This window comes from Ranitomeya imitator, chromosome 6 (assembly GCF_032444005.1).
Source record: "Ranitomeya imitator isolate aRanImi1 chromosome 6, aRanImi1.pri, whole genome shotgun sequence".
In the NCBI taxonomy this organism is placed as follows: Eukaryota; Metazoa; Chordata; class Amphibia; order Anura; family Dendrobatidae; genus Ranitomeya; species Ranitomeya imitator.
In genome coordinates, this window is record NC_091287.1 from 31,054,081 (window position 1) to 31,067,729 (window position 13,649).

Below are 13,649 nucleotides of genomic sequence, written 5' to 3' on the forward strand. Positions count from 1 at the left end.
GGAATTCCTAACAAAATTGCTAGTACCATTTTTATTTATCCTATGTTAACACAGATGTGGGATAAATTAGTTAGAGCCACGGATTATCTAGATGATCAGATCTGGGATATATTGGATATACTAAACACTAGTATAGCTGTACAGAATCAGCTTATAATAGTCACTAACCAACATACCCTGGTATTGGATTACCTAACTGCCTCACAAGGGGGTATGTGTCAAATCATCGGACCCACCTGCTGTCATTATATAGACCCGAATAGTACTATGAGTATGACATTCAAATTAAAGGACGTACAACGACTCAGAGATCAGTATGACAAAGACAATGACCAAAATAAGGATAGCTGGCGGTCAGATACCTTTTCTTTTCTTAACCCAGCCAACTGGTTCAGAGGGATCGGTGGGTGGGTTGCCGGGATTATGCAGAGCATAATACATATAGTTATGATTATTGTAATCATATATGTGTTATTCAAGATTGTACTCAAGGGTATCTCAGTATGCACAAATAAATTTTGTGTAATAGATGCAAGAGTATAAAGTTTATTATTGCCGTACTAATTTTCTTTTATATTTTAGTATACTGCCGCATAAAGAAGAAAATGCACAAGCTTCATGCAAAAATTTATGACAAATAATAAAAGAATATGTCAAAGGGGGGAATTGTGGAGACCAGACTGAACCAAAGGATCCATTTTGTCTCCCAGATGAAATCTGCTTCTGCACAGCAAAATTGACATTTCCTTTTATAGAAGTAATCACGCGCGCATTTCTCCTTGATATTGTAGCCTTTCACCCACATACCAGATATTGTAACTTTTCACTAGTATAGATTTGCTTTGTAAGTGATTATGAAATATGAGCGCTTGTGCGCATGTCTGTAAATGCCTAACTTCTTACTATATAAAGAAGGGGCAGCGCCCAGTGAGGCAGGCGTGCTCCGGGGCTACCCCTGTTTATGAACACACAACCTTTGTGCTGCGTGTCATTTACTTGGATTCCTCAATCCAGGAAGCCAGGGACGGAAGAGGACTCAACAAGTATAATACAGGATGTAACTCAGGATCAGTAATGTATATACACAGTGACTGTACCAGCAGAATAGTGAGTGCAGCTCTGGGGTATAATACAGGATGTAACTCAGGATCAGTAATGTAATGTATGTACACAGTGACTGTACCAGCAGAATAGTGAGTGCAGCTCTGGGGTATAATACAGGATGTAACTCAGGATCAGTAATGTAATGTATGTACACAGTGACTGCACCAGCAGAATAGTGAGTGCAGCTCTGGAGTATAATACAGGATGTAACTCAGGATCAGTAATGTAATGTATGTACACAGTGACTGCACCAGCAGAATAGTGAGTGCAGCTCTGGAGTATAATACAGGATGTAACTCAGGATCAGTAATGTAATGTGTGTACACAGTGACTGCACCAGCAGAATAGTGAGTGCAGCTCTGGGGAATAATACAGGATGTAACTCAGGATCAGTAATGTAATGTATGTACACAGTGACTGTACCAGCAGAATAGTGAGTGCAGCTCTGGGGTATAATACAGGATGTAACTCAGGATCAGTAATGTAATGTACGTACACAGTGACTGCACCAGCAGAATAGTGAGTGCAGCTCTGGGGTATAATACAGGATGTAACTCAGGATCAGTAATGTAATGTATGTACACAGTGACTGTACCAGCAGAATAGTGAGTGCAGCTCTGGGGTATAATACAGGATGTAACTCAGGATCAGTAATGTAATGTATGTACACAGTGACTGCACCAGCAGAATAGTGAGTGCAGCTCTGGAGTATAATATAGGATGTAACTCAGGATCAGTAATGTAATGTATGTACACAGTGACTGCACCAGCAGAATAGTGAGTGCAGCTCTGGGGTATAATACAGGATGTAACTCAGGACCAGTAATGTAATGTATGTACACAGTGACTGCACCAGCAGAATAGTGAGTGCAGCTCTGGGGTATAATACAGGATGTAACTCAGGATCAGTAATGTAATGTATGTACACAGTGACTGCACCAGCAGAATAGTGAGTGCAGCTCTGGAGTATAATACAGGATGTAACTCAGGATCAGTAATGTAATGTATGTACACAGTGACTGCACCAGCAGAATAGTGAGTGCAGCTCTGGAGTATAATACAGGATGTAACTCAGGATCAGTAATGTAATGTATGTACACAGTGACTGCACCAGCAGAATAGTGAGTGTAGCTCTGGAGTATAATACAGAATGTAACTCAGGATCAGTAATGTAATGTATGTACACAGTGACTGCACCAGCAGAATAGTGAGTGCAGCTCTGGGGTATAATACAGGATGTAACTCAGGATCAGTAATGTAATGTATGCACACAGTGACTGCACCAACAGAATAGTGAGAGCAGCTCTGGGGTATAATACAGGAGGTAACTCAGGATCAGTAATGTAATGTATCTACACAGTGATTGCACCAGCAGAATAGTGAGTGCAGCTCTGGGGTATAATACAGGAGGTAACTCAGGATCAGTAATGTAATGTATGTACACAGTGACTGCACCAGCAGAATAGTGAGTGCAGCTCTGGAGTACAATACAGGAGGTAACTCAGGATCAGTAATGTAATGTATGTACACAGTGACTGCACCAGCAGAATAGTGAGTGCAGCTCTGGAGTACAATACAGGATGTAACTCAGGATCAGTAATGTATTTACACAGTGACTGCACCAGCAGAATAGTGAGTGCAGCTCTGGAGTATAATACAGGATCTAACTCAGGATCAGTAATGTAATGTATGTACACAGTGACTGCACTAGCAGAATAGTGAGTGCAGCTCTGGAGTATAATACAGAATGTAACTCAGGATCAGTAATGTAATGTATGTACACAGTGACTGCACCAGCAGAATAGTGAGTGCAGCTCTGGAGTATAATACAGGATGTAACTCAGGATCAGTAATGTATGTACACAGTGACTGCACCAGCAGAATAGTGAGTGCAGCTCTGGAGTATAATACAGGATCTAACTCAGGATCAGTAATGTAATGTATGTACACAGTGACTGCACCAGCAGAATAGTGAGTGCAGCTCTGGGGTATAATACAGGATGTAACTCAGGGTCAGTAATGTAATGTGTGTACACAGTGACTGCACCAGCAGAATAGTGAGTGTAGCTCTGGAGTATAATACAGGATGTAACTCAGGATCAGTAATGTAATGTATGCACACAGTGACTGCACCAACAGAATAGTGAGAGCAGGTCTGGGGTATAATACAGGAGGTAACTCAGGATCAGTAATGTAATGTATCTACACAGTGATGGCACCAGCAGAATAGTGAGTGCAGCTCTGGGGTATAATACAGGAGGTAGCTCAGGATCAGTAATGTAATGTATGTACACAGTGACTGCACCAGCAGAATAGTGAGTGCAGCTCTGGAGTACAATACAGGATGTAACTCAGGATCAGTAATGTATTTACACAGTGACTGCACCAGCAGAATAGTGAGTGCAGCTCTGGAGTATAATACAGGATCTAACTCAGGATCAGTAATGTAATGTATGTACACAGTGACTGCACTAGCAGAATAGTGAGTGCGGCTCTGGGGAATAATACAGGATGTAACTCAGGATCAGTAATGTATGTACACAGTGACTGCACCAGCAGAATAGTGAGTGCAGCTCTGGAGTATAATACAGGAGGTAACTCAGGGTCAGTAATGTAATGTATGTACACAGTGACTGCACCAGCAGAATAGTGAGTGCAGATCTGGGGTAGAATACAGGATGTAACTCAGGGTCAGTAATGTAATGTGTGTACACAGTGACTGCAGCAGCAGAATAGTGAGTGCAGCTCTGGAGTATAATACAGGATGTAACTTAGGATCAGTAATGTAATGTATGTACACAGTGACTGCACCAGCAGAATAGTGAGAGCAACTCTGGAGTACAATATAGGAGGTAACTCAGGATCAGTAATGTAATGTATGTACACAGTGACTGCACCAGCAGAATAGTGAGTGCAGCTCTGGGGTATAATACAGGATATAACTCAGGATCAGTAATGTAATGTATGTACACAGTGACTGCACCAGCAGAATAGTGAGTGCGGCTCTGGGGAATAATACAGGATGTAACTCAGGATCAGTAATGTAATGTATGTACACAGTGACTGCACCAGCAGAATAGTGAGTGCGGCTCTGGGGAATAATACAGGATGTAACTCAGGATCAGTAATGTAATGTGCGTACACAGTGACTGCACCAGCAGAATAGTGAGTGCAGCTCTGGGGTATAATACAGGATGTAACTCAGGATCAGTAATGTAATGTATGTACACAGTGACTGCACCAGCAGAATAGTGACTGCGGCTCTGGGGAATAATACAGGATGTAACTCAGGATCAGTAATGTAATGTGCGTACACAGTGACTGCACCAGCAGAATAGTGAGTGCAGCTCTGGGGTATAATACAGGATGTAACTCAGGATCAGTAATGTAATGTATGTACACAGTGACTGCACCAGCAGAATAGTGAGTGCAGCTCTGGGGTATAATACAGGATGTAACTCAGGATCAGTAATGTATGTACACAGTGACTGCACCAGCAGAATAGTGAGTGCAGCTCTGGGGTATAATACAGGATGTAACTCAGGATCAGTAATGTAATGTATGTACACAGTGACTGCACCAGCAGAATAGTGACTGCGGCTCTGGGGAATAATACAGGATGTAACTCAGGATCAGTAATGTAATGTGCGTACACAGTGACTGCACCAGCAGAATAGTGAGTGCAGCTCTGGGGCATAATACAGGATGTAACTCAGGATCAGTAATGTAATGTATGTACACAGTGACTGCACCAGCAGAATAGTGAGTGCAGCTCTGGGGTATAATACAGGATGTAACTCAGGATCAGTAATGTATGTACACAGTGACTGCACCAGCAGAATAGTGAGTGCAGCTCTGGGGTATAATACAGGATGTAACTCAGGATCAGTAATGTAATGTATGTACACAGTGACTGCACCAGCAGAATAGTGACTGCGGCTCTGGGGAATAATACAGGATGTAACTCAGGATCAGTAATGTAATGTGCGTACACAGTGACTGCACCAGCAGAATAGTGAGTGCAGCTCTGGGGTATAATACAGGATGTAACTCAGGATCAGTAGTGTAATGTATGTACACAGTGACTGCACCAGCAGAATAGTGAGTGCAGCTCTGGGGTATAATACAGGATGTAACTCAGGATCAGTAGTGTAATGTATGTACACAGTGACCGCACCAGCAGAATAGTGCAGGGTAAGTAATGTACTTATAATGTTACCCAGTTGCTAGTATTGGCTGAACTTTATCCCATGTACTTTCAGCACCACAGCTTTCTATGAGTTGAGTCTGGAAATCGAGATGAGCTACATTTTATTTTTATTTATTTTTTTTTTTTTTATAAGTCCATGTTTTTTATAATTGTACACAACGCCTCTGAACATGTTCACCATTAAAAAACATCATCAAAGAATGAACAAAAAAATAAATAATCAGAAAATGAGAGGACGATGTAACCAATAACCGGAGGGGGAGAGATCAGATGAAATTTAAAGTCATTTCACAGAAATTCTACAAGTATTATCCGTAACGTCCCATCGCGCCGAGGAGCGAAAATCCCAGAGACCTGCAGGGCTTGTGTGCGGCGCGAGTCGCAGTAATCACAGTCCCAATAAGGGTGAAGAAAAAAAATAAATAAAGAACGGAATGAAAGGCTTTTGTCAAATTAATTAACGTCGCCGCAATCCCTTTATTTACTACAGACATTGGAGAGCGCAAAGCTGCCGAGCGGCGCTGCGTATCTAATGATGGCATCCGGGTGACAAATACTAATTATCGCCGCCTGCGAAGACCAAAGCTGGGGAACGCAATTTAGTCTCCAAGACTTATGGTAGCGACGGAAATTGCTGCGTTATGCGGCAGGAGCCTGAAGGCGGGCAGAGCTTTCATTCGGCCGAGAAAAAAAAAACAAAAAAAAAAAAAACACAAGTTGATAGAAATTCTGCTGTTGAAAAGACTGAACACTAAAATAACAATAATTTAAAAAAAAAAAAGGCTCCTGCGTAACTATCCGTTTTGGCAGAGTTGGGCCCGTTTTTCTCGTACCTGGAGATAAAAAAAAAAAAAAGAGACGTTTCTCCACCTTCTGGTTTATGACAGTCTGTGAAAATTGGACCGCGCTCAGATGTCATCCAAGTGCAGTCACATTTTTTCTGGGACCAACAGACTTGCATTGACAATTTTGATCAGCCGCTTGGATCAAAATCGAACAGGTCTCTGATATTTTCCACGGACCACTTGGTGCGAGCATAAAAGAGAAATTGGACATGTGAACAGCCCCATAGCTCTCATATGTAGAAGTCAAGTTATCTCTACAATTCCAGGAAGAATAATGTAGAGTTCTAGTAAAAAATCATCCAGAATTGGAATTTTACAGGGAAGCCAAGTATTTATTGTCAGAAGGAGCTGCCCCTCTTTAATGCTAAGCATTGGGAGGACGTATAGTAATGAGACAGGAGACTGAAAGACGCGTGCGGAAGCAATACGCCACCTTTGCTGGATTCTGGAAGTGTTCGACAGGACTGAGATCGTGGACACTTTCCTGCGGACTCTTCAGACCCTACAACAGTAAGAAACAATCATTAGTATGTAATGGACATTGCCAAAAATCTGTATTAAGGTAGATCATCAGTAGATGCCTTAAAGTGTCGCCAGATTTCACTAAAAAAACAGGATACATTAGTAAATAGATCGTTAAGACCTGATGAGGCCAGTATGCTCACTTTGAAAATCCATTTCGATGTCTATATAATCCTTTATAAAAGTATAATTTACTTTTGTCAGTCTAGATGGGTGCAGATTCTGCAGCAGAAAGGAGGGACACTGAGGAGCTGTCAGTCACTCTAGATGGGTGCAGATTCTGCAGCAGAGAGGATGGACACTGAGGAGCTGTCAGTCACTCTAGATGGGTGGAGATTCAGCAGCAGGGAGGAGGGACACTGAGGAGCTGTCAGTCACTCTAGATGGGTGCAGATTCTGCAGCAGAGAGGATGGACACTGAGGAGCTGTCAGTCACTCTAGATGGGTGGAGATTCAGCAGCAGGGAGGAGGGACACTGAGGAGCTGTCAGTCACTCTAGATGGGTGCAGATTCTGCAGCAGAGAGGATGGACACTGAGGAGCTGTCAGTCACTCTAGATGGGTGGAGATTCAGCAGCAGGGAGGAGGGACACTGAGGAGCTGTCAGTCAGTCTAGATGGGTGGAGATTCTGCAGCAGAGAGGAGGTACACTGAGGAGCTGTCAGTCAGTCTAGATGGGTGGAGATTCTGCAGCAGAGAGGAGGTACACTGAGGAGCTGTCAGTCAGTCTAGATGGGTGGAGATTCAGCAGTAGAGAGGAGGGACACTGAGGAGCTGTCAGTCAGTCTAAATCAGTGTTCCAGAAGTCCGGTCCTCAAGAGCCACCAATAGGTCATGCTTTGAGGATTTCCTTAGTATTGCACAGGTGATAATTGCATCACCTGGACAAGCAAGCATTCAATGACCTGTGCAATACTAAGGAAATCCTCAAAACATGACCTGTTGGTGGCTCTTGAGGACCGGACTTGGGGAACACTGGTCTAAATGGATGGAGACTCAGCAGCAGGGAGGAGGGACACTGAGGAGCTGTCAGTCAGTATAGGTGGTCGAAGCTTCAGCTGTAGCAAAGAGGAGAGACACTGCGGAGCTGTCAATCAGGCTATATTGGTGGAGATTGGAATTAAACCTTCAGAAAAGATTATTCAGTAATTCTGACATGGATTTTCCCAGTAATTACACCAGCCTCATCAGGTGTAAGAGATCTAACTAATAATGTATGCATATTGTTCTGTGAACCCTATATACACGTATTGTAGTGTAATGAACGATATCATAGATTCCATATTTTAAATGCATCATATCAATAGAGAAAACCCCTGACATGATCAGATGATGGCCACAGGTCCAGCTGTGGAGAAACAGACATTTCTGGAAATAGATTACTACATAACGGCCATTCAGATGAAGCTGGAGCCGCCCCTTTAAAGAGGCAGGATCTGGCACCAATGACACCAGCACAGCGAGGATATGGGGTAAGAAGAAGCCCCCTTAAACAAAGAAAGACCCCAGACCAGAATCCCCCAAAAATACAGGCTCTGGAATAACCCCCTAGACAAAAACAGACCCCAGTTGAGAACCCCCGAATTTATATAGTTCCCATATAAGACCCTCTAAACAAAGACAGACCCCAAGGTACACGTATGAAACCTCAGAGCCGCCTCTTCCCGTGCCTGCAGTTCAGTCTTCTGCCCTCCTGGCCTCCAGGGGTGAGGACTACCAGACGCCCGGACCCCGTTGCTTCTCTTTGGCGACTTTTGATAATTTTTTCGCAGCATTTTCCTTTCTGCATATAGAAGCCACTATCATTACAATTAAGATTTCCTTAATATGGATAACTGGGATATAATGGTTGGAGGACGCTCATTTTATGGACAGGGTTGGCATTGCCCAAACAAGTGAAATCAGCCGGCAATCTGCAGACACAAATTAAGCCTGGCCGAGCGGTTGTGCAACAATGGAAATATTAATTTCCAGACGCCATTATTGTGTTTTTCCATCAGTGCCGAGGGTTTGATAACATCAGGTGAAGCTCGGCCTGAAACATCAAGTTTTCGTCTGCAGGTGTCGCATCTGCATGATGGACTCAACATCCAGGATCTGAGATCATCTGGACCCGGCCCCGATGTCTCCCATAGAAGGACGGCCATCTGGAGCAGGAGCGGAGCCAGAGACCAGCGCTGTATACTCCACCGCCGAAACTAAGGATCAGGGGACGTCTCCAGGAAAACAATCAGATCCTGAACATCCAGCTCAATGATGATCCACACATTATAAAAGCAGCTAAAAATTGGGTACAACCACTGGGAGCACCACCAATTCACAGTCCCTGGGTCGCACTTTACCCACATCAGCAAAGAAATGGAGTTCTTTAATCTGGTTGTATACCAAGAAGAGGGAGCGGGCCTGTCCGGCATGAAGGGTTCCAGCAGGCCTGCGCAGAAAAAAGGCAGGGTGCCCCCAGAGTCCTGCGCAGAACAATGGCAGGGTGCCCCCAGAGTCCTGCGCAGAACAATGGCAGGGTGCCCCCAGAGTCCTGCGCAGAAAAAAGGCAGGGTGCCCCCAGAGTCCTGCGCAGAACAATGGCAGGGTGCCCCCAGAGTCCTGCGCAGAACAATGGCAGGGTGCCCCCAGAGTCCTGCGCAGAAAAAAGGCAGGGTGCCCCCAGAGTCCTGCGCAGAACAATGGCAGGGTGCCCCCAGAGTCCTGCGCAGAACAAAGGCAGGGTGCCCCCAGAGTCCTGCGCAGAACAATGGCAGGGTGCCCCCAGAGTCCTGCGCAGAAAAAAGGCAGGGCGCCCCCAGAGTCCTGCGCAGAACAAAGGCAGGGCGCCCCCAGAGTCCTGCGCAGAACAAAGGCAGGGTGCCCCCAGAGTCCTGCGCAGAACAAAGGCAGGGTGCCCCCAGAGTCCTGCGCAGAAAAAAGGCAGGGCGCCCCCAGAGTCCTGCGCAGAAAAAAGGCAGGGTGCCCCCAGAGTCCTGCGCAGAACAAAGGCAGGGTGCCCCCAGAGTCCTGCGCAGAACAATGGCAGGGTGCCCCCAGAGTCCTGCGCAGAACAAAGGCAGGGTGCCCCCAGAGTCCTGCGCAGAACAAAGGCAGGGTGCCCCCAGAGTCCTGCGCAGAACAATGGCAGGGTGCCCCCAGAGTCCTGCGCAGAACAATGGCAGGGTGCCCCCAGAGTCCTGCGCAGAAAAAAGGCAGGGTGCCCCCAGAGTCCTGCGCAGAACAAAGGCAGGGTGCCCCCAGAGTCCTGCGCAGAACAATGGCAGGGTGCCCCCAGAGTCCTGCGCAGAACAATGGCAGGGTGCCCCCAGAGTCCTGCGCAGAAAAAAGGCAGGGTGCCCCCAGAGTCCTGCGCAGAACAAAGGCAGGGTGCCCCCAGAGTAATGCGCAGAACAAAGGCAGGGTGCCCCCCAAAGTCATCCACAGAACAAAGGCAGGGAACCCCCAGTGTCCTGCACAGCGCAAAAGGAGAATGCCCCCATTGGAGTACAAGACGCACTACACCACCATGTAACACTACAAGCCCAACAACACCAACTCAGAAAAGTACCAGCCACACAGGGCCACCATATAATATTGATAGCTACACAGTGGAAACACATAACATTACCAGCCACAAAGCAGGGCCATGATAACAGTGTCTGCCACATATTACTCCTCCATAATAGTGCCAGCTACACAGCGCCCCCCAATTATACAGCCAGCAACAACGCCACCCCACAATTATATCTGTGCTAAATTATAATAGGCTCAACCGGACACACGTTGCCACCCCAAAACAGTGGCGGATACACGGCGCCACCCCAAAACAGTGGCGGATACACAGCGCCACCCCAAAACAGTGGCGGATACACGGCGCCACCCCAAAACAGTGGCGGATACACAGTGCCACCCCAAAACAGTGGCGGATACACGGCGCCTCCCGATAACAGTGCCGGATATACGGTGCCACCCCAAAACAGTGGCGGATACACAGTGCCTCCCCATAACAGTGGCGGATACACAGTGCCACCCCAAAACAGTGCCGGATATACGGTGCCACCCCAAAACAGTGGCGGATACACGGCGCCTCCCGATAACAGTGCCGGATACACGGCGCCTCCCCATAACAGTGGAGGATATACGGTGCCACCCCAAAACAGTGGTGGATACACGGTGCCACCCCAAAACAGTGGCGGATACACGGCGCCTCCCGATAACAGTGGAGGATATACGGTGCCACCCCAAAACAGTGCCGGATACACGGCGCCTCCCCATAACAGTGGAGGATATACGGTGCCACCCCAAAACAGTGCCGGATACACAACGCCTCCCCATAACAGTGCCGGATACACAACGCCTCCCCATAACAGTGCCGGATATACGGTGCCACCCCATAACAGTGCCGGATATACGGCGCCTCCCCATAACAGTGCCGGATACACAACGCCTCCCCATAACAGTGCCGGATACACAACGCCTCCCCATAACAGTGCCGGATACACAACGCCTCCCCATAACAGTGCCGGATATACGGTGCCACCCCATAACAGTGCCGGATATACGGCGCCTCCCCATAACAGTGCCGGATACACAACGCCTCCCCATAACAGTGCCGGATACACAACGCCTCCCCATAACAGTGCCGGATATACGGCGCCTCCCCATAACAGTGCCGGATACACAACGCCTCCCCATAACAGTGCCGGATACACAACGCCTCCCCATAACAGTGCCGGATACACAACGCCTCCCCATAACAGTGCCGGATACACAACGCCTCCCCATAACAGTGCCGGATATACGGTGCCACCCCATATCAGTGCCGGATACACAACGCCTCCCCATAACAGTGCCGGATACACAACGCCTCCCCATAACAGTGCCGGATACACAACGCCTCCCCATAACAGTGCCGGATATACGGTGCCACCCCATAACAGTGCCGGATATACGGTGCCTCCCCATAACAGTGCCGGATATACGGCGCCTCCCCATAACAGTGCCGGATACACAACGCCTCCCCATAACAGTGCCGGATATACGGTGCCACCCCATAACAGTGCCGGATACACAACGCCTCCCCATAACAGTGCCGGATATACGGCGCCTCCCCATAACAGTGCCGGATACACAACGCCTCCCCATAACAGTGCCGGATACACAACGCCTCCCCATAACAGTGCCGGATACACAACGCCTCCCCATAACAGTGCCGGATACACAACGCCTCCCCATAACAGTGCCGGATATACGGTGCCACCCCATATCAGTGCCGGATACACAACGCCTCCCCATAACAGTGCCGGATACACAACGCCTCCCCATAACAGTGCCGGATACACAACGCCTCCCCATAACAGTGCCGGATACACAACGCCTCCCCATAACAGTGCCGGATATACGGTGCCACCCCATATCAGTGCCGGATACACAACGCCTCCCCATATCAGTGCCGGATACACAACGCCTCCCCATAACAGTGCCGGATACACAACGCCTCCCCATAACAGTGCCGGATATACGGCGCCTCCCCATAACAGTGCCGAATACACGGTGCCACCCCATAACAGTGCCGGATACACGGTGCCACCCCATAACAGTGCCGGATACACAACGCCTCCCCATAACAGTGCCGGATACACGGTGCCACCCCATAACAGTGCCGGATACACAACGCCTCCCCATAACAGTGCCGGATACACAACGCCTCCCCATAACAGTGCCGGATACACAACGCCTCCCCATAACAGTGCCGGATACACAACGCCTCCCCATAACAGTGCCGGATACACAACGCCTCCCCATAACAGTGCCGGATATACGGTGCCACCCCATAACAGTGCCGGATATACGGTGCCACCCCATAACAGTGCCGGATATACGGTGCCACCCCATAACAGTGCCCGACATACAGCGCCACCCTACAGTAATGCCAGCACACAATGCTATCCCTTAGTAACTGCCAACACCGCATTCTGGTACCAGTGCAGCCACACAATGGCCCCAGCAGAGGGACGCTGCAGCCTCTCCCCCCAGCTCTCACTGTGTCTGTAGTACCGGCCGGTATTCCGCTCATCCCCCGTGCTTTATACTGCACCTTCTCTTACAATGCGGTCTATGACTCCTGTGAGTCGTTCTCACATGGATGGAGGCAGCAGCAGAAGTGACAGCACTCCACAGTGTCCTGCAGCCACACACAGGCCTGTCCGGGGAGAAGCTCCACGATGCCCCCCGGAGTCCGCGCTCACCTGACGGGTCATGAGGCTCTTAATCTTCTGCATGTCTGAGGCCGGGCGCTGCCCCCTGCTCCAGGACTCAAATCCAAGTCTCGTCCCCAAGATCACGCTTAAAATTGTCCCTTCTCGGTAGCCGTCCTCCGTCGGTCATGTGACAGCTGTCCGGCCGGTTTGACAGCAGCCACATTGCATTATGGGAATTGTAGTGCGGAAGCTTTTTGTTATCGTAATGAAACTAAATACAGTGAAACCGAAAGAACTACACTTCCCAAAAGTCCACGCGATTTAGCTGTCTGTGAAGACGTTAGACGGGTCGCGACGAGGGACAAACTTCTTTGTATTACCTTAATGTGAGGATTATTGCACGTTATTAGTAGTAAAAGGAGATTGCACGTTGTATACTGTGCCATTGTGTGATAATCTGCGCATTATATCATGTATTATACTATAGATTGCATGTAAAGCTCTTAGTTAACATCCTTAAAGGGATTGTCCATCTTTGCGGATTTTTTTTTTTTTTTTGCTTGCATGCATGGACTTGAGGCTAAGAATCATTTTTGCAATTGGGTTTGATAAATTTTTCTGCACCGTTTGCCTCCTATAGCTTCTGTATTACACAGTATAGTCCTGGCTGTAGAGCGAGGTCACCGGGTCGGCCACAGGAGCTGTGTTTGATGCGATGTGACGGTGACATGACAGTGTGGCACTTACTAGTATACAGATATGGCCGGTTCTCCTGCAGCTTTCCTCA

At 47.7% G+C, this 13,649-nt stretch overlaps 1 protein-coding gene across 1 annotated transcript in view; it reads right to left on the reverse strand.

Annotated features, from left to right (window-relative positions):
- The window catches only part of VPS50 (VPS50 subunit of EARP/GARPII complex), a 195,118-nt gene extending 182,063 nt beyond the window's left edge, over positions 1-13,055 (reverse strand). The window contains exons 1-2 of the mRNA XM_069729396.1: positions 12,911-13,055; positions 6,593-6,661 (exon numbers count right to left, since the gene is read on the reverse strand). Of these exons, the coding sequence (XP_069585497.1) occupies positions 6,593-6,661; positions 12,911-12,943 (102 nt within the window). The 5' untranslated portion in view covers positions 12,944-13,055. The remainder of the gene's footprint in view (positions 1-6,592; positions 6,662-12,910) is intronic.
- Between the last annotated feature and the right edge of the window lie 594 nt (positions 13,056-13,649).